The 24,109-nt window shown below is 35.9% G+C and overlaps 1 protein-coding gene across 20 annotated transcripts in view; it reads left to right on the forward strand.

Moving 5' to 3' along the window:
* CCSER1 (coiled-coil serine rich protein 1) overlaps window positions 1-24,109 on the forward strand; it is a 1,487,998-nt gene that overhangs the window by 966,556 nt on the left and 497,333 nt on the right. For 18 of the 20 annotated variants that reach the window (XR_015165660.1, XM_086406508.1, XM_086406511.1 and 15 more), the window contains one exon: window positions 22,995-23,039. Coding sequence is in view for 18 of the 20 variants with exons in the window: in XM_086406508.1 (XP_086262634.1) it covers window positions 22,995-23,039 (45 nt within the window). In the remaining 2 variants the exon portion in view is untranslated. Of the gene's footprint in view, window positions 1-13,541; window positions 23,049-24,109 lie in introns of those variants that run through there. The other 2 variants (XR_015165661.1, XM_086406530.1) reach the window with 2 other exon arrangements.

Here is a 24,109-nt window from a genome sequence, read left to right on the forward strand (position 1 = left end):
AAACTTGACCTTAGAATTTATGTATCCACTGGGAAATTCTCTGAAGCAAGTTCTTTTAAATGTCATTGAATACGTTCTTAACCTCTACAGCTTTTTCCACTACTGCGTTGTTCTGCTTCATTTATTTTTGCCTCTCATATCACATCCAAGCTCGCTGTTCTTCTTCAAGGTGGTTAGTTGCTTGCTTCTCTCAAGTTTGCTTTTCTGTACCCACTCTCAATGCTAGACTTGTGTCCTCATCCAGATGCTTAATGTGTTCCAATAATTTAAACGGGCATTGGTGATAGTATAATATTTATATATGCTAATAACAGCTGGTGAATTTTGATAGGAAAATGTTCACCTTTATATACTGACCATTTTTTATGATAACATTTTCATATATTCTCCCTCAGGGACTCTGTCTTCCTCTTGTAAAGTAAGTGTGAAATATTTTGAAATACAACATTTTCATAAATGTCCAATTATGCTATAAAAAACAGTTCTTTCCTGAATTCTATGTGAAAAAAAAATTCAGTATATTTTTACCATTTTAGCTTGCATAAGCATGATTCTTAGTAAGAATAAACTTAAATCTGATGACTACTTTTTCTTCATACTCCAAAATGATGACTTTAAAATATATTTTAGCTTATAGATTGCAATGCACAGTGACAAACATCATCTCATTAGATATTTATAATAAGCCTCTAATATCCTTAGGACTCCTATTGTTAATGAAAAAATATTATGAAGTTAAATGACTTATGCAAGCCTATATCAGTTTGGATATTTTCAAACAAAGATAATAAAAACCCAATTCAAACTCACATAAATAATAAAGAAAATTGTTATTCACATAATAGAAAAGGCAAGATTCAAGGTTGACTTAACACAGTGGGTTCAGCACTAGAGCTACTTCCTTGGAATTTTTGGCCTTTGCCACCGTGAATTCTTTGTTGGGGGGGAGTGGGGGTGCTGGGGTGGAGAGCTTTAGGATGGGAATGAAATGACTAGAGGAGATACTGATTTCAGATTTCTTTGAAGAAATGTGAAGCAAGGAGAGAGACTTTCTGTGGCTGCTGTAAGATTAAATTCAAATTTCCAAGAAAACATACCTAGCTTCATTTCACCCCGTGGCCCAAATTTGGCCACATGCTCACTTCTGCTGTAATTCACGTTGACAGAGGTGAGTCATTCATTGATACATCTCTATTATTTCTCCTTCATAAAACAATGGTTATAAATAGAACAGTAAATAGTTACTTGTGTGTGTGGTTAGCAATTTAATTTGTCTCACATGTGGTAGGACATGAGTGCCTCAGGGTAGGGTTTGTGTCTTTATTGTTTCCCAGGTAACACAGCATAACCAAGTCCCTTCAACATGGCAGGTAGTTGATAAATATTTGGTTATTAAATTAATAAAAGATATGAGAAGTTCTTGTAATTACTTTCTTAGGGCCATTAGTATTTTACTTAGGTTGAGTGGGGACTGGAGGCCATCTACTCTTCCTGGGATAAATTTGCTTCAGAAAGTATTTTAAGCTGTTATCCTTGTTATGAAGGGTCTTAGTACATTCCTTCTCTCTCTTTCTCTCCCACCCTCAGCTTTCGCTCCTTCATCCCTTTTTCTCTGTCACTCCCCCATCTCTCTCTAGTATTTTACTGTTAATATAACAGATAAAAATACACCATAGTTACTCATGAACAAAACCAGTCTGAAAAAATAATCTTGCATCTCATTCTCAAATTTACTGCAGTTAACAGAAGTTCAGTCATTCTGAGTTAAACTTTGCTGCTCCTTTAATTATTCAGGTTTTTCCAGAGTTCATAACCCCACATCAGTGATGTTGCCTTGATTTGATCCATTATACAGGTTCACTTTATCCCTCTAATGTGCTAAAACTCATCTTCAGAGATCATCTCAGACAAAAGCTCCTCAAACTTTGTTTTCTAACATTGTAGCTCCCCATGCTAAACCACTTCAGTGCATACACAGCCTTCTCTCTGGACTACACATAAGCCCATCACATCTAAGCTGTTTGCCTCTCTGATGAGCTGATCCATATAAAAGTCAAACAGATTGTTATCATCTTAGTTCTCAATACAAAGAATCCACATAGAGCTGTTTGGTCCTAAGTTTGTTCATAGAAAAGCAAACTGGACTCACTATTCAGAAGCATGCTATTTTTGATAATTTTAAGATGATTCTTTTGTCATTCTTCTCATTAAAGAAGAGAAAAAGAAAATCACCAAATATAATTTCTGGTAGGATTCCCCACAATATTAAGTACTTCTCATGTTTTACTTTGTTTTTGTTTTTGGAAATACACTAATTTATGTAAGTTGGCCAGGGAAACTTGAACAAAATCCTGGGAATAACTGATGATTTCATTAGGCTCAGTTTAGTACTCTATTAGACTATACTGAGTTATCAAATAATATTCACATTCTTGTTATTGAAAAACATTATTTTTGAAATGAAAAACTAGTATCTGGCTATGACATTCAAGTAAAATAAAAAAAAATAAAAAATTGAAGTTTTCTGTACCAAACCAGAACAGAAACATAGGAAAATGCTAATGTATTTGTCAAGAGGAGTTGTGTTTCAGCACACCTCTACACCTACTCTGCTGGTGTCTTAACTAGCCATGTGGACACATTGCAACACCTCAAAGTCTCCATAGCTTAATCTGAAAATCTGGGAGAATAATAATACCTAATTTCTCAGGTAGAACACAGGATTAAATAAGATAAGGAGTGTGGTGTAAACACTTAGCTTAATTCTTACCTCACAATAAATACTAAAGGTTATTACTATTATTATTCTTCCCTAACACATATATTTACAGATGAAAATAGGTACTTACATGGTAATTATCAAACTTTTTTACTTGAATTAAATGCTTTCTGGAAGCTTAGAGGTACACTTAAAATTTTTATCTAGATTTTATTTTCTTACCCTTGAGCAGCTGCTGTTTATCTTGACTCCTTTCATTGCTCTGATTTTTTTCTTATCCCCAAAGTGAAGATACAGTTCTGCATAGTTTTAACCTTGCATGGAGAGATCAGAATTGAATGAACTGAAATAACTTCCTGAAACATTGCCCAGATTTAAGCCTAAAACTTAGAGAGGAAGAAACAGTCACTAAATGTAAAAATGGTCAGCTGAATTTTACCCAGTTTAACTTATTTCATCTTCTCAGCATTCCTACAACAGTGACAGGGAAGTTTTATTATCCCCCTTTACATAATCAGAATTAGTTCCTGATAAGGTTAAATGACCTCCCTAAGGTCTCATGTTTGGGAAATGGCCAGACAGTAACTCGATTATAAAACACAGTGCTGTTTTGTTTCTACTGCATTATCTCCCCATTATCTTCCAAAACATAGCTTAATCTTTTAAAAAAATATATTTTACTTATCTTTTCTTTCACTCTTCCAACTTTTAACTAGGCAAAGCCATGCTCAAACAATGCCACCATTGTGAGGATATAGGAATTACTGATGGAAGAATGAAGTATTAGGACATACAGGGGACTATTAATTTTTCTAACACTTGATTATTCATCTTTTGTAATGAAAGTATCCCAAGTTTGCCAAGAAAAGTAACAGAACACTATCTAAATAGTTCATTCTTGTTTCATGAGTTCTAAGAATACATGTTTGGTATTTCATTAGAAGGAGTCACAGAACTCAGACACAGTTGTATTCATGGCTGTGGTTAATATTACAGTGGAATGATACACAATGGATTATTAAGGGAAAAGATACATTGGGCAGAGTCTGGAGGTTCCATCTACTAGATTTGGAGAGTCTTCCCTCTCAGGGAGTGCTGCATCAAATGTGAATTGTAGGGACACACCTGCAGTTTCTGCCCAGGGAAACCTGCTAGAGACTGGGTCCATGGTCTTCAGTGGGAACTGGTCTACCGTCATTCTTTGCCCATATGATTAGCCATACTCATAGAAATTCCTGAATCCCAGAAGGAAAACAGATTCTCCTTCTGCTTTCAGGCCGGTACAGTGAATTCAATCCCCCAGGCAATCAAAAATGCCTTAGCAATGTAGAGAAGATCAAAAGCCAAGTTCTCCAACACTAGCTCAGGGCCACCCCTGCAAATAGGCTCTTCTAAGGAATGTTAGAAGAGGAGACCTGTGCAGGAGACCTGCTGTGTTACTCTCTCCTGTACACTTTACAGTGCCAATATGTGGAGGACAGTAAAATACAGCAGGATTCTGAATCAAAATATACAATTATAATATGAGAAAGAACCCTAAATAATGGCAGTAGTCTGTTATCAGTTCAGTTCAGCTGCTCAGTCGTGTCTGACTCTTTGTGACCCCATGGACTGCAGCACTCAAGCCTCCCTGTCCATCACGAACTCCTGGAGTTCACCCAAACCCATGTCCATTGAGTCGATGATGCCATCCAACCATCTCATCCTCTGTCGTCCCCTTCTCCTCTCGCCTTCAATTTTTCCCAGTATCAGGATCTTTTCAAATGAGTCAGCTTTTTACATCAGGTAGAATGATCCTAATAGTCTTACTCCAGGTTTTCAAAATTTTCTGCAGAATTTTGTGTACTATGTAAAGACAGATCAAATCAAGATGATTAAATATGACATTTATTAGGAAAGTTCAGGTGGTTCAGTGGTAAGGAATCCACTTTAAAAAGCTGTAGACCCAAGAGATGTGGATTTGAACCCACTCCAATATTCTTGACTAGAAAATTCCATGGACAGAGAAGACTGACAGACCATAGTCCATGGGACCCCAAAGAGTCGGACATGACTAGGCACCATCCACACACACATAGCACACTCAGGTAAATAAATAAATAAAAACTACATATAGTGCTTTTGGAAATCTAAGACCTTAGTGGTTTAGAAGGATGCAAATGGATATTTAAAATATAGAGTAGATGCTTGGGGCTGGTGCACTGGGACAACCCAGAGGGATGGTACAGGGAGGGAGGAGGGAGGAGGGTTCAGGATGGGGAACACGTGTTTAAATTTTGAAATTTAATTTTTTTAATAAAAAAAAAAAGAAAAAATATAGAATAGACCATGTTAAATGCTTTAATCAGTGTTCAAAGGATTAAGGAAGTATAAGGAAAGGAAATAAGAATTTTCTTTAAAATGATTTAAGAAATCTCCAGGATGTAGTGACATTTAAGCTGTATCATCCTGAAGATTTTTATGGCAAGATAGTACAAAGACATTCTGTTAGAGGGAACAAACATAGAGCACTGTGAATGTGCAAGATACCAGAGTATTCATACAAGATATGTGTACTTTGTACACTGTAGTGTTACACAGTAATATATGTGATTACATGATTAACACAATGCTGGATGTTATTATAAAATCAGCATTCATTATAATATTAAGCATAAATGAAGTCAGACTTGTAAACTGAGCCGAAGTTGCAAGGATTTTGAATTCCCTACCAAAGGGATTGGTTTCCTCACTTTCTAAAATTAGAGCTATACCATTGGTTATTAGGAAACAAATTATTTCCCACAATATCAAAATAATGTGATAGCATTTGTATTCATGTTTATCACTTAGGACATTACAAACGTTTTTAAAGCTGTATGCCAAGAACTATGGGTGGATGAAGACCAAAATATTTATTTCTTATTGTAAATCACAGCTTACTTATTTTTTGATGTTCATATAAATCTGATATTTTACTTACTATCTATGCAATACAGAACAATAAAAAGTTTAGCCAAACATGATTGTTCTGTGTTTAAGCAAATTCCTTGAAAAATTATACTAAATTTAATAAAGATTTGAAATTGATTGAACTTAGTATCTGATGTACAAATATGTATAGACACTGTAAATAATTTTTTACCCAATCATACTGAAAATTTTATTTTCATCTTTTTAGACTCATATTTGATTATGCCTTCCTACGTTAATATGACTGAGTTAAAGTATTAGGGTTCAATATGTAGTTCAGTTCAGTTCAGTCGCTCGGTCCTATCTAACTGTTTGCGAACCCATGAATCACAGTACGCCCGGCCTCCCTGTCCATCACCAACTCCCGGAGTTCACTCAAACTCACGTCCATCGAGTAGGTGATGCAATCCAGCCATCTCATCCTCTGTCGTCCCCTTCTCCTCCTGCCCCCAATCCCTTCCAGCATCAGTCTTTTCCAATGAGTCAACTCTTCACATGAGGTGGCCAAAGTACTGGAGTTTCAGCTTTAGCATCATTCCTTCCAAAGAACACCCAGGGCTGATCTCCTTCAGAATGGACTGGTTGGATCTCCTTGCGGTCCAAGGGACTCTCAAGAGTCTTCTCCAACACCACAGTTCAAAAGCATCAATTCTTTGGCACTCAGCTTTCTTCACAGTCCAACTCTCACATCCATACATGACTACTGGAAAAACCATAGGCTTGACTAGACAGACCTTTTTTGGCAAAGTAATGTCTCTGCTTTTTAATATGCCATCTAGGTTGGTCATAACTTTCCTTCCAAGGAGTAAGCGTCTTTTAATTTCAATATGTAATAATTTATTCTGTTAGGTGCTAAGTATACTTATATCTAAAAAATTGAGTTATGTAGAGTGTATGATTATTGTATTAAGCATTGTTCATCTACTTTAAAATTATCTTTTCATTTTATTTCTTTTGTAGTATTTTATGTTTTTCCATCAAGTTTTTTTTTTTTTTTTGTTTGTTTGTTAGTTTTCAATAGGAACAAAATTTTCTTGGGATGGTATTAGAAATAATTCAGAAATAAGATGTAAGAAGACCACTTTATTCAGGATATTATTCATGTAAGCTATTTTCAAAAATATCAAAGAGCCACCAAAATGGGTCACATTCTCCAAATGATAGATTTGGGTTTTAGAACAAATGTTGCGTACTTCCTTCCTTAAAAACCATGCCATTCTGAGGAAGAACTAATTATCTTAAGGCTCTGAGTCAACTGTTGCCAAATGGCCTCACAGTTAGCGACAGAAGAGAAATGAAGCACAGTACAGTAAACCTTAGGGATTCACCTGGCCTCCTTCACAGCCAAGATTGTTCCTATGGTGTCAGACAACAATTAAAGAACCTGCAATTGAAGGTGACTCAGAAAAGGGCAAACAGGAAAGTGCAACTCTCTCAACCAGGTCATCCACAGCACAGGAAAAGAATAACCAGACACAGTGAGAGAGTAAGAAGAGGCTAGAAACATTTTGAAAAGCAGATGTAAATAGGTAATTATCTTTGGGGATATCTAGAGAAGTAGAGCGAGTACTGGCATTATGTTTACCATAACCCTTCACTATATGTAATCTTGAGAAATCATATTTTCTGTCTTTAGCCTTCAGTTTCTTCACAAATAAAATCAAGGAAAGGGGTAAATAATTTCTTAAGCTGTTTTTAAATGGCAGCATTCTATAAATCTTTACGTAAAATCATATATCTATAAAATATTTTAATGTAAGTACCAAAAGAAGCACATCTTTTCTACACAACACATTGAATAGACCTGGCATATAACAGGCACTCAGAGCAGTATTTGTTGAGTGAATAAATAAGCCAGAAAATAAAAGTGAGAGGTCAGTGGGTTGGTTAAATGGCTATCAGCCAAAGGAAAGCATATGTTAACAGGACAGCGTTGCATTAAGACTTTGTTTCTCTCTTCCTCTTTAAGGCAAACTGTATCCTTAGTGATGGCAGGGCAAGGCGGGTAAGAAGGGATACCCTAGGATGTTTCAGAGTCTCTTACAGGTTTTCACATTCCTGTTTGGAAAAGCTGAAAACTGGTTTGAAGTCCTTAAGACCAAAAAAAAAAAAAAAGTACCATTTCTGACCAGTTCTCTGTCATTCAAATAACTCCAGACCTTCCCTGATCAGATTGCTATTTCATGAGGAACAGAGCCTAACGTTTCCTTGGCTACACTTTCAAGTTGAATAAATTAGAGAACAATATCATTAGAGTTAATAAACAGTATTTAATTTCAAAATTCATCTCTCCAACTGGTACATCATGGCTAACCCTTGCCAAATGTAGCCATAGCATTTGTTTAATCAGCTTATTACTATAACACATCACTGGGCTAGCTTGAATGGAAATCCGATGATTGCACTTTATGTATTTAAAACATCACCTGATTTTCAGAAAATGTTATGTTATCATCAGATTGGGAGGTTAATTATATACTCCAAATAGTTGTAACATTGTCTTCCTAATGTTTATAGATTTCCAAGCCAGATCCAGTTTCCAGAAATGCATGATGAAAATGCAGTTAGATTAGAGTAGATACTATAGGGAAATGGAAATTGTCATTTTATTTTAAGGTTGCTCTTTGGCTTTGGGAGGACATTAAATTACACTATGGAACATTGATCTGTCAAGTGAAAATTTAAGCTGTGGTGCATTTTCTGATGTGCAGTCTAAGACTAAACATTTATATTTCTGATCTGTTTTGCTGTTCCTAGAAATTAATAATGACAGAAATAAATACATTTCATATAGTAAGATCTCCAGCAGTGGATGTTGACACAATCTGACTTATTTGTTTAATATTGAGACTTCAGTAGAGTTGCTCAGTTCAAAAGCATTATGGATATTATATTTAAAAGTGGAAACTTTAAATGGATATTTTATGCCAATTTGCAAGGTAATAATTATTAAACATATAAAATATCTACAGCAAAGTTTAAGTAATACACTCATACTGACACTGGTTACTTGTTTAATATTTTGAAGAGCTCTTAGAATAGGAGATTTTTAAAGAAAACTGGTGATACATTAGTTTTATGCAGGCAGAGGCCACAACTATTGATAAAATTCTTGAGTTGAAATCTCAAATGTTAAAACTGAGAGATTTAAAGCTTAATTATTTATTTTTATTTATTTTTTTTAAAGAAAATACAATTTCAGTGTTTTAGAGTTAAAAAAGATATGACTATGTAGCGTAATTTTCTAATTTTCATGAAAAAGTAATGTGATCTCAGAGGTCCAAATAATTTCTCAAGATCAGTGAGAAAAAAGAACAAGCAAGTTTATTCAATTATTTTTTTCTAAATGGATTTGAATTGCAAATATTAGTATCTATATATTAATAACATATCTATATCATTTTATTTATTTAACATGTTTTATGTTGGAGCATGGTTGATTAAGAATGTTGTGTTAGTTTCAGGTGTACAGCAAAGGGATTCAGTTATACATATACATGTATCTATTCTTTTTCAGTCTTTTCACATTTACTTTATTACAGAATGTTGAACAGCATTCCCCATGCTATCCCACAGGTCCTTGTTAGTTATCTAATATTTTAAATATAACAATGACAAAAAGATAACCCTATAAACCATCAGTCCCCAACCTCCTTATCCCTAGGAACCATTTTCATGGAAGACAATTTTTCCATGGACTGGCAGTGACAGGGGGCGGTTTGGGGATGATTCAAGCACATTACACTTACTATGCACTTTATTTTTAGTATCATACATCAGTTCCAACTCAGATCATCATGCATTAGATCCTGGACATTGGGGATCCCTGCTACAAACCTATGAGGGTTGTGGGGGGAGATCATTACAAGATGGTAACAGCTGGTATAAAATGTTGAAAGCAATAAATACTCAGATTTTAGAAAATGTTGAGAGAAAATTCCAAATTTGTGATCATAAATTTAAACACAACACTCTGTTTTTCTCCAGTAACATATAGTTATTAGATGCAGTTATACCTTATGTAGGTGATGTCCAGAGTTTAGCTTTGCTAGGGAAGTATAACAGAAATGAAAAGGATCCAAATTTTGTAAGGTTTTTGTGTCAACCTGATGATAATCATGGTCCTTGGATTCTAAGCTGAAAAAGAAGGAAATTAGAGAGAAACAATGAGAAAGTGGCAGGCTCAAGTGACTGAAGATCTCCATGAGACTGAAGAAGTTTTGGATGAAAAATTTAGATTAACAGTGAGAAGCTCTAAAATTTGAGCATTTTTTTTAGTTGTTAAAAATGGCAACTCTATATGCCATCCACAAGAAATTATTATCAATAAAGACTCAAAGAGAGCTTTGGGAAGGATAATGAGCTACCTTTGAAAATGTATCTGTTATGTGCTTTAGGCAGTTAAAGTGGAGATCCTATATCTACAGCCTTTAATTAGGTATCTTTAAGCAGATTCTTTTTTATATATAATTATTTATTTATTTTTGGCTGTACTGGGTCTCCTTTGCTACAGGGGCTTTTCTCCAGTTACCGAGAGTAGAGGCTACTCTCTAGTTGAGGTACATGGGTTCTCATGGCAGTAGCTGCTCCTGTTTCAGGGCACGGGCTCTAGAGCACGCAGGCTCCGTAGTTGTAGCTCTCAGGCTCTAGAGTCAGAATCAATAGTTGTGACACATGGACTTAGTTGTTCCCTGGCATGTGGGATTTTCCCTGACCAGGGATCAAACCTGTGTCTCCTGCATTAGCCACTGAGCCACAAGGAAAGCCCTGAGCAGATTCTTTTAACTATATGGGTTAATGGTTTTCATTATAAGAATGATGGTCCTTTCAATCCCTCAATTCAGTGTATTCAAGGCTCCCTAAAGTTCTCCAGCTAAAATGCCTGAAATTACCCGAAACACTTTGTGTGTATGAGTAAACAAATTCATTAGCACCATATTTGGGGGAGAGGGAATGGGCTTGTTATTCTAGAATGTTCCTTGTAACAAATGGCATAACTAAAGAATGTGAAAGGCAAATAAGAAAAACTTTTCATTAATAAGATGATAACTTTAGAGTATACAGAATATAAACATGTCCGTACCTGAAATCTCAAACTCTCCTAAAAGACTGAGTTGAAGAAAAGTTGTTATGACTCGCATGAATGGTTAAAAAAATAACCTTTGTATGACTACTATAGAATAAAAGGATGATGGATTGTTTTCAAATTATTTTAATAGCTAAAATATATTTTCCTTATCTGGTCAAAACATGCATACAAGTGTTCATGTGCCTAGAGACCTTGGCAATTAGGGATCTTAAGGTGTTTCCAGAATATTTGTTTGCTTAGCTAAGGCAAACAAATGAAAACTAAAAGATATAATCCATTCCTCTTAAAATGTATGCAAGCCATAGTACTCAAATTAATAGACTTAAAAGGCAAGTAATAAGAGAAGCACAATTCATTTTCTTGCTTTTGAAATACAAAAAATTAATATGGATGTTCTATCACTAATTTACTCCTAACTGCTTGTTTGACTTTACCAAAAAAAAATGTTTCAGGTATATAGCAAAGTGTTTCATTAATATATATACATATATTCAATGTTTTTCTGATTCTCATTTTTTCTTTAAGATAAGTTTGTTGGTAAATTGCTCTGTGAGTCTTCAATACCATTAAGATGCCTTTCTTGTTGAGATTTCTCTTCTTGATGCTCTCTGTATTTTATATTAAAAGATGCTTGCTCCTTGGAAGAAAAGCTATTACAAACCTAGACAGTATATTAAAAAGCAGAGACATTACTTTGCTACCAAGGCTCCATATAGTCAAAGCTGTGATTTTTTTCCAGTAGTCATGTATGGATTTGAGAGTTGGACCATAAAGAAGGCTGAGCTCCAAAGAACTGATGCTTTTGAACTATGATGTTGGAGAAGACTCTTGAGAGTCCCTTGGACTGCAAGGAGATCCAACCAGTCCATCTTAAAGGAAATCAGTCCTGAATATTCATCAGAAGGACTGATGCTGAAGCTGAGGCTCCAATATTTTGGCCACCTGATGTGAAGAGCCAACTTATTGGAAAAGACCCTGGTGCTGGGAAAAATTGAAGGCAGGAGAAGAAGAAGATGACAGAGAATGAGACAGTTGGATGGCATCACCGACTCAATGGACATGAGTTTGTGCAAGCTCTGGGAGATGGTGACAGATAGGGAAGCCTGGCATGCTGCAGTCCATTGGGTCACAAAGAGTTGGACACAACTGAGTGACTGTGTGGATCACAATAAACTGTGGAAAATTCTTCAAGAGATTGGAATACCAGACCACCTGATCTGCCTCTTGAGAAATTTGTATGCAGGCCAGGAAGCAACAGTTAGAACTGGACATGGAACAACAGACTGGTTCCAAATAGGAAAAGGAGTACGTCAAGGCTGTATATTGTCACCCTGCTTATGTAACTTAAATGCAGAGTACATCATGAGAAACACAAGCTGGAATCAAGATTGCCGGGAGAAACATCAATAACCTCAGATATGCAGATGATACCACCCTTATGGCAGAAAGTGAAGAGGAACTCAAAAGCCTCTTGATGAAAGTGAAAGTGGAGAGTGAAAAAGTTGGCTTAAAGCTCAACATTCAGAAAACGAAGATCATGGTATCTGATCCCATCACTTCATGGGAAATAGATGGGAAAACAGTGTCAGACTTTATTTTTTGGGGCTCCAAAATCACTGCAGATGGTGATTGCAGCCATGAAATTAAAAGACGCTTACTCCTTGGAAGGAAAGTTATGACCAACCTAGATAGCATATTCAAAAGCAGAGACATTACTTTGCCAACAGATGTTCGTCTATCAAGGCTATGGTTTTCCTGTGGTCATGTATGCATGTGAGAGTTGGACTGTGAAGAAGGCTGAGTGCCGAAGAGTTGATGCCTTTGAACTGTGGTGTTGGAGAAGACTCTTGAGAGTCCCTTGGACTGCAAGGAGATCCAACCAGTCCATTCTGAAGGAGATTAGCCCTGGATTTCTTTGGAAGGAATGATGCTGAAGCTGAAACTCCAGTACTTTGGCCACCTCATGCAAAGAGTTGACTCATTGGAAAAGACTCTGATGCTGGGAGGGATTGGGGGCAGGAGGAGAAGGGGACGACAGAGGATGAGATGGCTGGATGGCATCACTGACTTGATGGCCGTGAGTCTGGGTGAACTCCGGGAGTTGATGATGGACAGGGAGGCCTGGCGTGCTGTGATTCATGGAGTCGCAAAGAGTCGGACACGACTGAGTGACTGAACTGAACTGAACTGAGCGACCAACAACAACATATTTTGTATCACCATGGCCCGGGATATCTTTCTGAGACAGTGAATCCAATTTGAGTTTTAGTGACAGTGACAGAAATTAAAAAGGCATCAAAGATCCAGTCTCTTTAATGTATATAGGTTATAACAAAATATTGAGTATAGTTCTATGTGCTATATACTGTAGGTTCTTGGTTATCTGTGTTATGTATAGTACAAGCTCCTACTTTATCCCTTTCCCCATTGTTTTCATTTGGTAACCATTGGTTTGTTTTCTAAATCTGTGAGTCTGTTTCTATTTTGTAAATAAGTCCATTTGTATCATTTTAAAAAATTAGATTCCACATATTAGTGGTACCAGAATATTTGGTCTTCTTTGTCAGACTTACTTCACATACTGTGATAATCTGTGTCCATCCATATTGCTGCAAATGGCATAATTTCATTCTTTTTTATGGCTCAGTAATATTCCATTGTATATATGTACCACACCTTCTTTATCTGTTCCTCTGTTGATAGATATTTAGTTTGCTTCCATGTCCTGGCTATTGTAAATAATCTTGCAATTAACACTTGGGTGCTTGTATATTTTTTCAGAAGGAAGAAACATATAAATTCATCCTTTCACTTCAGTGCAGCCAGAAGCACTGAGGTAATATACAGAGGCTGCTGGCCAGAGAACTGCAACCTCAGCAAGAAGAGGGCACCCTGGAGAGGTGCACCCAACAAGTCAACTGAGACCTCAACTCTGGGTCATAATTGAGCAGTGAGCATTTTGCAGAGTCCCTTTAGTGATCTAATTCATAAACTCTTTACTTAAAGGAAACTTTAAAGAATTGAGATGAGATGTTGAGATTTCTATTAATAACACTGGCTCTGATGAACAAAAAGAATCTTAATGCAGACTACAAAGAAGTGTTGTGACACAGGAAAGTGCATGAATAGAATATGAACCGGTCAAGCAGATGAATGAAAAAGTTAAATAGAAGCATTTCCAGCTTCTCTTGAATTTTCATCAAAATTCTGACAGTGTCAGTATCGAAAACCCATTTAATATCATTTAGAATTCATTGATCCTTATGAACTCTTGTGTTGGAGAAGACTCAGAGTCCCTTGGACTGCAAGGAGATGCAATCAGTCAATCCTAAAGGAAATCAGTCCTGAATATTCATTGGAAGGACTGATGCTTAAGCTGAGATGCCAATACTTTGGCCATCTGATGCGAAGGACTGACTCATTGGAAAAGACCCTGATGCTGGGAAAGATTGAAGGCAGGAGGAGAAGGGGTCAACAGAGGATGAGATGGTTGGATGGCATCACCGATTCAATGGGCATAAGCTCCAGGAGTTGGTGATGGACAGGGAAGCCTGGTGTGCTGCAGTCCATGGGGTTGCAAAGAGTCGGACATGACTGAGCAACTGAACTGAACTGAGAATTCATTATATATAATCATATGTAACTTTACCATTTTATAAATTGGCATTGTTTTCAATTCATAGTCTAGACTCAGTCTTTCTGAACTAAACTTTAATTTTTAAGAATTATGATAAAGCTGAATAATTACTCTAGATATAGATAGAATCCAGTAATCCATACTATTTATTTTAATTGAACTTGCTTTGTCCAGACTTGCATATGTTAGTTTAGTTTTTATCCTGAAATAATCATTGTCATCTTGGTAGAAAGGGAATACTGTCCTGTTATGAATTATGCTTCAAGGGATATTCTGAAATCAATAATTTTTCCTAAAATTCTTATAAAGTCAATTTGTTACTGATTATTGCTTAGATATTTAATTGAAAACCTAACAGCACACTTGCTTTGGTCTTGTCAAAAGATTTAGTGTGATGAGAAAATGCTGAAAATTTAAAAATTATAAATGAATTTTTAGATTTTTTGTTGATTTAACTTTAATAGGGATGTCAACATTTTATCTGTTAGATCACTAAAGCTAACAGACCATACAATTTACAAATATAAATTAATATAGAACAGATTCAGAGAAGGCAATGGCAACCCACTCCAGTACTCTTGCTTGGAAAATCCCATGAATGGAGGAGCCTGGAAGGCTGCAGTCCATGGGGTCGCTGAGGGTCGGACACGACTGAGAGACTTCACTTTCACTTTTCACTTTCATGCATTGGAGAAGGAAATGGCAACCCACTCCAGTGTTCTTGCCTGGAGAATCCCGGGGACGGGGGAGCCTGGTGGGCTGCCATCTATGGGGTTGCACAGAGTCGGACATGACTGAAGTGACTTAGCATAGAACAGATTAGGTAAAGCTTTAGATGCATGAATAAATTGAAAAATAAATTTCCATTTATTCAGCAAACATTTAAATATTTTAATGGGCTGCCGTCTACGGGGTCGCACAGAGTCGGACATGACTGAAGTGACTTAGCATAGAACAGATTAGGTAAAACTTTAGATACATGAATAAATTGAAAAATAAATTTCCATTTATTTCACAAACATTTAAATATTTTAGCACTCACCGTTCTCCAGGCACTGTTCAAACAATTGGGATAATCTGGAAAACACAGCAACAAAGATTTGATGCTTACCTTTGTAGCACTTAAATACAGATTGAAAAGATTGGTAATATACAATAGTGATAGATGTATTCAGTATATTAAGAGATTTAAGTGTCCCTTGCAGTGAAGTAGGGAGGGAGTAGAATAAAATATTGAATAAGGGGATAAAGTAGACCTCTCTGAGAAGGTAAGATGTAAGCATACACCTGGAAGCTGTGGGTTTAGTTGTACAAGCATCTAGGTGAAGAGAGGTCCCCTGCGATGAGCACCTGGTTCCGAAGTCTATGTTAAAACAATGCTTGGCATGAGCAAGGACTACACTGAAAACACAGATTCTGTATACGGGTGATATGAATGGATTTAGAAAGAGATGGGCTCAGGCATTATAGAAATACAGATTGATAGACAAACATGTTCTATCTATTGGTCCTCTCTCTTGAACTACTTAGGAAGTTCTCTCTTTTTATATTCCATAGTAAGAATATAAAACACAGCTCACTAGACAGACTACTATTTCAATTAGCTTAGCCTAATCAAGGGATAGATTTTCAAATATTTAGCAGTGCCACATTCCACTCATTAGAAGTCCTGGCCATATCTGTTAAATTTCGCAGTTAGACTGATGTTACCCCCATGAGGGTTTCTAAAACATTACAATTTTCATTGGCAATATCTGAGATTATTCATTTTCTGAAACTGTGTCTTTAATTTTCCATTTAAGAATTAGAATAAAACATAGAGGTTGTAAGAAATAATATTACATGAAATCTTAATAGAAATTCTATGTTGTTGATTAGTCTCGTATCAGAAATGAAAAGACACCTTTATCACCAATGATGAGCCAGCTGTGAACATCAGAAATACTGGAAATATTCTAGTTTTAGGGCAAATTTCATTGTATATAAACTCATGGAAAATGAGGACCCAAATCCCTGGAGCAGAAGAAATTTAACATGCAGTATACCAAAATGAGAACTGCTAGAAAACTGGAGGTATGAAAGTACTATACTTGTATAATATTTTAGTTAGCCTAAAGCAACAATAATCACAGACAAGCTCTATGCAATGTTATTTATGCCCACATAGTTGAATTAATTTTCTTTTAATCTTTGTCTGCCCCAGGAAATATTTCAATTGAATTTTACATTTCTTTCCAAGAAATCAAGAACTCTGGAATCCAATCTCATTTACTTTAACTTTTTTTCTCACAGTTATTTCCAAATCCTAAATGAATCCGAAGCCAAAAATTTATCTTGCATGTACTTCTTAATGACATGATACATATGAACTTAATATAATTCTGTGTTTAGGTGTACTCATCTACTTATTAAGCACGTATTGGTCTTATCATATTAGACATTCATCTCAATACATGTAAGACATAATAGTTCCTTTTGGAGGCACTATGTATACTGGTTGCAAAAGGAGCTCTAAGTCAGATACTCTGGGCTCAATAATTAACTCCACCTCCTTCTAGCTGTGTCTCCTTAGGCAAGTTAATTAACTTCTCTGCTTCAATTACCCTATTGCAAAAATGGGAATTAATAGTGGTTCTTACAATAAAAAGTAATTGTGAGGAATAAAAAATGTCATGTAAAGTGCTCAGCATTATGCCTGTCATCTAGTAAAATTTCAACAAATATATACTATTTTTAATATGTGGACATTTTAAAGTATTCTGTGATGTAATGACAATATTACTTTTAAAATATGGAATGGTTTTCCATTTTTAAAATGACAGAGGAATGGGCCAAAGTCACCAAAAGCAATGACATATATTGGTTTTTGAGAAGGAAAATAAAGAGCAATGCAAAGTTTCCAGTGAATGAATTACAGATACCATGATACAGAGTTTCAAAGATTACCAACATGACTAATTTAAAAAAGAAAAGAAGAAAAACAGTTTGACAATTTTTTACACTTTAATGTTTTCTTTTTTGTCTTTGGATGGATTTTAGTTCAAATCTTAATGAACTCCATAGAACTTTCAAACAGCTGAATACAAATCTCTCTATGACATAAATATTTCAATATAATATAAGAAAAACAGTTTTCCCAATATAATGGCCTAAAAAAGTTATGAGACCACAAAGAATATTTAAACTATGTTCATAAACTTTAAAGGAAGACTGGAAATTATATGTAAGAGTGAATTCTTGGAGTTTTTAAGTAGGGTCACCAGCCTTGGGAAAGTTTCTGAATTTCTAAGTTTATTCTGTAAACCTATGACTAGTCACATATCTCAGTACTATCACTTACAAAATGAATCTTAAATATGACTAAGGTTGGAAAGCCATATTTACAACTAAGGTCTTTTTTTTTTTTTTTTTAAATCAGCAATATAACTGAAATTCGACACTGAATTTAAAGTGTGTGCAGCAATCTGATAGAGGAAAATTTAGATATCCAAATTAAGAAAACCAGAATTTAGGAACCAAATAAGTTTGAGAGTATTTTTATCAAACTGTGTTCAAACTTATTGAAGAAGAAGTGAAGTATCTCAGTCGTGTTTGACTCTTTTTCATGGACTGTAGCCCACCAGGCTCCTCCGTCCATGGAATTTTCCAGGCAAGAGTCTTGGAGTGGGTTGCCATTTCCTTCTTCAGGGGATCTTCCTGATCCAGGTATCAAACCTAGGTCTCCCACATTGCAGGCAGATGCTTTACTGTCTAGGCCACCAGGGTCAAATTCTTTGGAATTTCTTAATTTCTTGAATAGTTTATCTGTCTCACTAAGAAGCCGTACTAGAAAGATGCGTAGTAAGAACCTGTAAGAGAACCAGACTGTCTGTCTTAAAATTAAAGCACAGCACAGATAGTAGATTTTAGAGTTCTACAAATGGCCATCCAGTACAACTCTCTATATCTTTCCATCCCCACATCATTTTCTTGATAGATAAACTGGTGGCTCAGTTGGTAAAGAATCTGCCTGCAATGCAGGAGACCCAGGTTCAATCCCCGGGTGGGGAAGATCCCCAGAGAAGGAAGTGACAACCCACTTCAGTATTCTTGACTGGAGAAGCCCATGGACAGAAGAGACTGGAGGCCTACAGTCCACAGGGTCAAAGGAGTTGGACACAACTTAGCGACTAAACAACCACCAAACTAAAAGAGTTCAACATTGTGTTCATCTTCCAAAAGTGTGTTTTCTTCCCCGAAATCATACTACTATTTAAGAAGAAATGGCAGTGATAAGAAACGGGAAGGCTGGAAATTCGGGTATTGGTACATGGAAGGACTGCCCAGACAGAACTACAGAGTTTTTAAATTTTGTAGTTGAGGAGACAACTGTCTGAGTTTGGAGAGAACAGGCAGCTAGAATTTGTAGGTCTGATTACCAGAAAGGAGGAAAATACACAGAGAAGAGCTCTAGAAATCTACATATGTGTTACTCTGAGAATTTTATTTGAAAAACAACCTTCACATATGTCAAGTGAAATTTGACAAGGCTAGGCAAAGAATAACTGCTAGAAAAGAATGATTACAAGAGAACTTTAAATAGAATTCCCAACGTTTCCTTAGGTCTGGGAATCTTTTGAATTTCTATCAGTCAGAGTAGTGAATTTTCTTTGAATAAATGGAATATTCAGTAGAGAGCACAGAAGGTTGAGCTTTGGTAATAAAGATAAATAACTCTAAAGACAACTTCAGACTTAGCCTAAAATGTCATTAAAACAAGTTTTGTAGTTAGTTGGACCCACAAATAACTTAATCATTTGCAGAAACAGTCCTAACTCCTTCTAAGAGAATAAACAAATCTAACACTAAGCAGAGTAAGATCTCAATATCTGAGAACCAATAAAAACATTATTGGACATAAGGAAAAATAGGAAAATGTGACTAATAACTGGGAAGTAATTGCCAATAATAATAGAAATGGAAATGGCATGATAGAATTAACAGACAAGAAATTTAAAACACCGTTACAAATATAAATATATCAAGGAGTTAAAGAAAAGAGTGATAATTTACATTCTTCAGAAGAAGAGTACAATATCAGGGTATTTTGCTCAAATTGATCTTATATTTAGACATGTTGTATGAGTGTAATAATGATAAGAATTATAACAAAAAGACCAGATAGCAGTTACTATTTTGGAATATGCTGTTCCTCCTGGCTCTTTGCTAAGTGCTATACACATATTGCCTAATATAATCTTTATAGCAACTACATAATAATCATTACATTTATTATTTTTTTCAAGTATAAAGAAGAGGTTGAAAAGTATCATGTAATTCATTAGAGAGAACACAAAAGAAGATACCAAAGCAAAGATTTAAGCACGTCTGTCTGAATTCAAAAGTACATCATAGCATTGTTTCCCATATCCTAAAAGTTATGAGCATGAATTTCATTTTAGAATTTATTTTTAGCCTACACTGCCAGGTTAAGAAATGTTCTAAGGTTCTGTTTTATATTTTTTATTTCATATGAAATTTCAGTTCAGTTCAGTCACTCAGTCCTGTCCGACTCTTTGTGACCCCATGGACTGCAACACGCCAGGCTTCCCTGTCCATCACCAACTCCCAGAGCTTACTCATGCTCATGTCCATTGAGTTGATGATGTCATCCAACCTATCATCCCCTTCTCCTCCCAATCTTTCCCAGCATCAGGGTCTTTTCCAGTGAGTCAGTACTTCGCATCAGGTGGCCAAACTATTGGAGTTTCAGCTTCAGCATCAGTCCTTCTAATGAATATTCAGGACTGATTTCCTTTAGGGGGTACTGGTTGGATCTTCTTGCAGTCTGAGGAATTCTCAAGAGTCTTCTCCAACACCACAGTTCAAAAGCATCAATTCTTCAGTGGTCAGCTTTCTTTATAGTCCAATGCTGACATCCATACATGACTACTGGGAAAACCATAGCTTTGAATAGATGGATCTTTGTTGGCAAAGTAATGTCTCTGCTTTTTAATATGCTCTCTAAGTTGGTCATAACTTTTCTTCCAAGGAGCAAGCATCTTTTAACTTCATGGCTGCACTCACCATCTGCAATGATTTTGCCGCCCAAAAAACAGTCTGTCACTGTTCCCACTGTTTCCCCATCTATTTGCCTTGAAGTGATAGGACCGGATGCCATGAACTTAGTTTTCTGAATGTTGGCTTTAAGCCAACTTTTTCGCTCTTCTCTTTCACTTTCATCAAGAGGCTCTTTAGTTCTTCTTTACTTTCTGCCATAACGGTGGTGTCATCTGCATATCTGAGGTTATTGGTATTTCTCCCAGCAGTCTTGATTCCAGCTTGTGCTTGATCAAGCCTAGCATTTCTCATGATGTACTCTGCATTTATGTTAAATAAGCAGGGTGACTATATACAGCCTTGACATACTCCTTTCCATATTTGGAACCAGTCTGTTGTTCCATGTCCAGTTCTAATTGTTGCTTCTTGACCTGCATACAGACTTCTCAGGAGGCAGGTAAGATGGTCTGGTATTCCCCTCTCTTTCAGAATTTTCTACAATTTGTTGTGATCCACACAGTCAAAGGCTTTGGCATAGTCAATAAAAGCTATTCAAAGTGTATCCTGCAGATGCAGATAATTTTCTGCACTCAGAAGTCAGCCTGTCATTTATTTATAAAAATAACTATTTGTCAGGTTGATCCTAGAGCCTTTACTAGAATCATTAGTGTAATAGTCATATTTTTTAAACAAAGTGGAGTTATTTAATATTTTTGTTCTTATTTTTTATCAAACAATTCAAGAAATGTTTAGTATATGAGATAATTTAAAAACCACTTGAAAATGTGTTAAACATTAACACTCCGGTTTCTCATCAGATCTTATAAATCTTTTACATTTTTAAACGTAAATGCTCCAGGGGATCTTCCCACCCCAGGGATCAAACCTGGGTCTCCTGCATTGCGGGTGAATTCTTTACCATCTGAGCCACCACGAAAGCCCTGAAGAACAGTCTAAGACTTCACAATTTGATCAACTTTTTAGCCTATTTTCCGCTTCTTATGCACCACTCACAGTATATGCCAACTAAACCATTCACCTTTCATAGACCTCTTAGTGCAGTGGTTTTCAAACTCTTAATATGCATGTGAATTGCCTAGAAATTTTGTTAAAATATATTTACCTGCTCGGCTAGTCTTGGGTGGAGTCATCATTAGAAATGAATATGCTATAAATCCAGACACCAGACATTGTGTAGTCAGGTTTTTAGAGTGCTGCATGCTGTTCTGCTTTGCCTCTTCAGCCTCTACCACTGTTTAGATGTGATTCTCCTCTGTGGTCCTTTATGTATTTGCTGATTCATTGACTGAATTGTCTCTTTCATCCTATGCTAAGAGAGAATATTGTATACCTGGCATCATTATCCTAAAGTTTTATCTTCAGTTTTGTGTGTGTAGTCAGTGATCTCCTAAACTTTGAGGAATATTTATTACTGATAATCCTAGTATCTAGCATGGTGTCTGACCCACAGTACATACCAAATAAATATGTATTGTAAAATAATTTATGGGTGGGATTGAGAGAGAAAAGTAGAAGAAAAAGGAAGGAAGGTAAAAAGAAAGAATTAGGTACTATGATAGCATATGTCACTGCAATTTGCATATTGTTCCTTCCACATACAAAACTACTACAATAAGGAAAATAACAGTAATTGAAACTTTTGTTGTATTTATTGTTGTTTTGAAAAGTTGTTCAGTCGTGTCCGACTCTTTGCCATCCCATGGACTGTAGCCCATCAGGCTCCTCTGTCCATGGGATTCTCCAGGCAAGAATACTGGAGTGGGTTGCCGTGCCCTTCTCCAGGGGATCTTCCTAACCCATTAACTTGGGTTTCCTGCATTGCAAGCAGATTCTTTATTGTCTGAGCCACCATGGAAGCCCTTTATTGGATTTGCAGGAGGGAGCAATTTGTTCCATTATCTCACTTTCTAAATAGCAGTATTTCTAGGGAGGATAGACAGATGGACAGACTGACTCTAGTGCCACAAGCATATTTGCAATAGGCATGCGAAGAAAGAGAGAGTCTTCTCTCATTTAATTATTCTTAGTATTTATTGGGGATTTAACGGGAATCCCTCCTCTTTTAATGTAAAAAGCATTTATGATAATAAAAGATGAGAAATTTTTTCAGGAGATAAAATTCTGAATATTTCCTAGATGATCATCAGTGCTGCAAATGAAGCTAATGCTTTTTATCAACCTTAACTCAGATCTGGGCTCCAGGATGTGCCAAGTGCAAAGCAATAGAATAAAAGCTTACTACCATAGCAAATCCTTTTAGATTGTGACTTCACTGAGAGACCGACAATCATTACTAAACAAAAAAAATGCTTTGTATTTTATTTTTACTTAATGTCTTGGGATTTAGCAAAAAGTGCATTGATACCATATTTGAAGACTTAGTTATGGACATTATCATATGTATGAAATATTAATCTGCCTTCAGATCTTCTTTGTTAAATGAACTATTTCACTTTAAAATTTCTCACTGGTACTAGTTACTTCTTCTTTGCCATCAGTAATAAATGTAGTTTGTTTTTTTTTTTCCTCTCTTTCAGGGTTTGAACTTGAAAAGATTGGAGTCAGTACAAGGAGGGAGAGAGGTAAGAAAATCAAAGGGAGAGGGATGGAGAAGAAGAGAGAAGGGTTTCAGTGTTGCCCTGATGTGGTGGGTGATGCTGATTGATGCTGATGATGATAAGGATGATGGGGATGTGTTGAAAGGGATTTTGATAACATCTCATTCACTCTGGCCAAAACACATTTTACACATGTTTATGTAAATGAATTATTTGTACTTGCTCCTCTGAAACTGAAGAAAATATCCTGTCTCCAATGAGGTAAGTGTTTTGTTTCTGTTAAAGTGGATTTTTAAAGCAGTAGGGCCCTCTAGATAGGGCAGAGAAACCTTTTTGAGCAAAGATTTGATGCAATATTTAAAGTGATTTACTGAAAGATTAGCATAATTCTAACAATGAAAACATTTTATGGCATTGTGGTTCTTCACTCTCGTGTCCAAGGGTTTTGGCATATGCTGCTAGGTGGGTGTGCATTGTTTGATGGTGTGAAGTTGCTCTGGTAAGACTAGTGATTCTAAAATTTCCTTTAACTAGTGTCTACTCTAGATGCTTTATACAGAAGGGAAATTTTTAGTAGTATCAAACAGAATATCATATTATTTATGTGATATATATTATTATCTAATTTTAATTAGGTAAAATCCTTTTCAGTGTAAAAGTGTAAATGCTCTACTTTTCTCTGTGACTCACGTTGCTGGGTGTAGTGAGGTGGTGGGATATTTAATTCAGTAAATCAATATTGTTACTCAAAAGGTAATTTTATTTTTGGTGATATTTACAGTATAATTTGGGTCAAAAGTGAAGACACTTAGTCTATAAAATGAGAGAATAATGTAACCCTCCTCCCCATCTGTGGTTTCTCTTTCTGTAAAAACATATTTCTTCTGTATTTAATGCATGATGTTTGCCCCTCTTTCTTTGCTCTTCTAATTTCCAGTTGTGTGTTTTTAGTATTTGGCATTTTAGTTCCTAGTTAACTGTCATGTGGGGTCTCTTTCCATTTATTTGCTATTTCTATCCAGAAGAATCTATTCCTTTAGAGGGATGCACAACAGTAGGATCACATTGGCAAAAGAGCTGGGGAAGGTGAAATG

This window comes from Bos grunniens, chromosome 6, assembly GCF_055505025.1.
Source record: "Bos grunniens cultivar Pamir isolate PY7600 chromosome 6, Bosgru_T2T1.0, whole genome shotgun sequence".
Classification (NCBI taxonomy): Eukaryota; Metazoa; Chordata; class Mammalia; order Artiodactyla; family Bovidae; genus Bos; species Bos grunniens.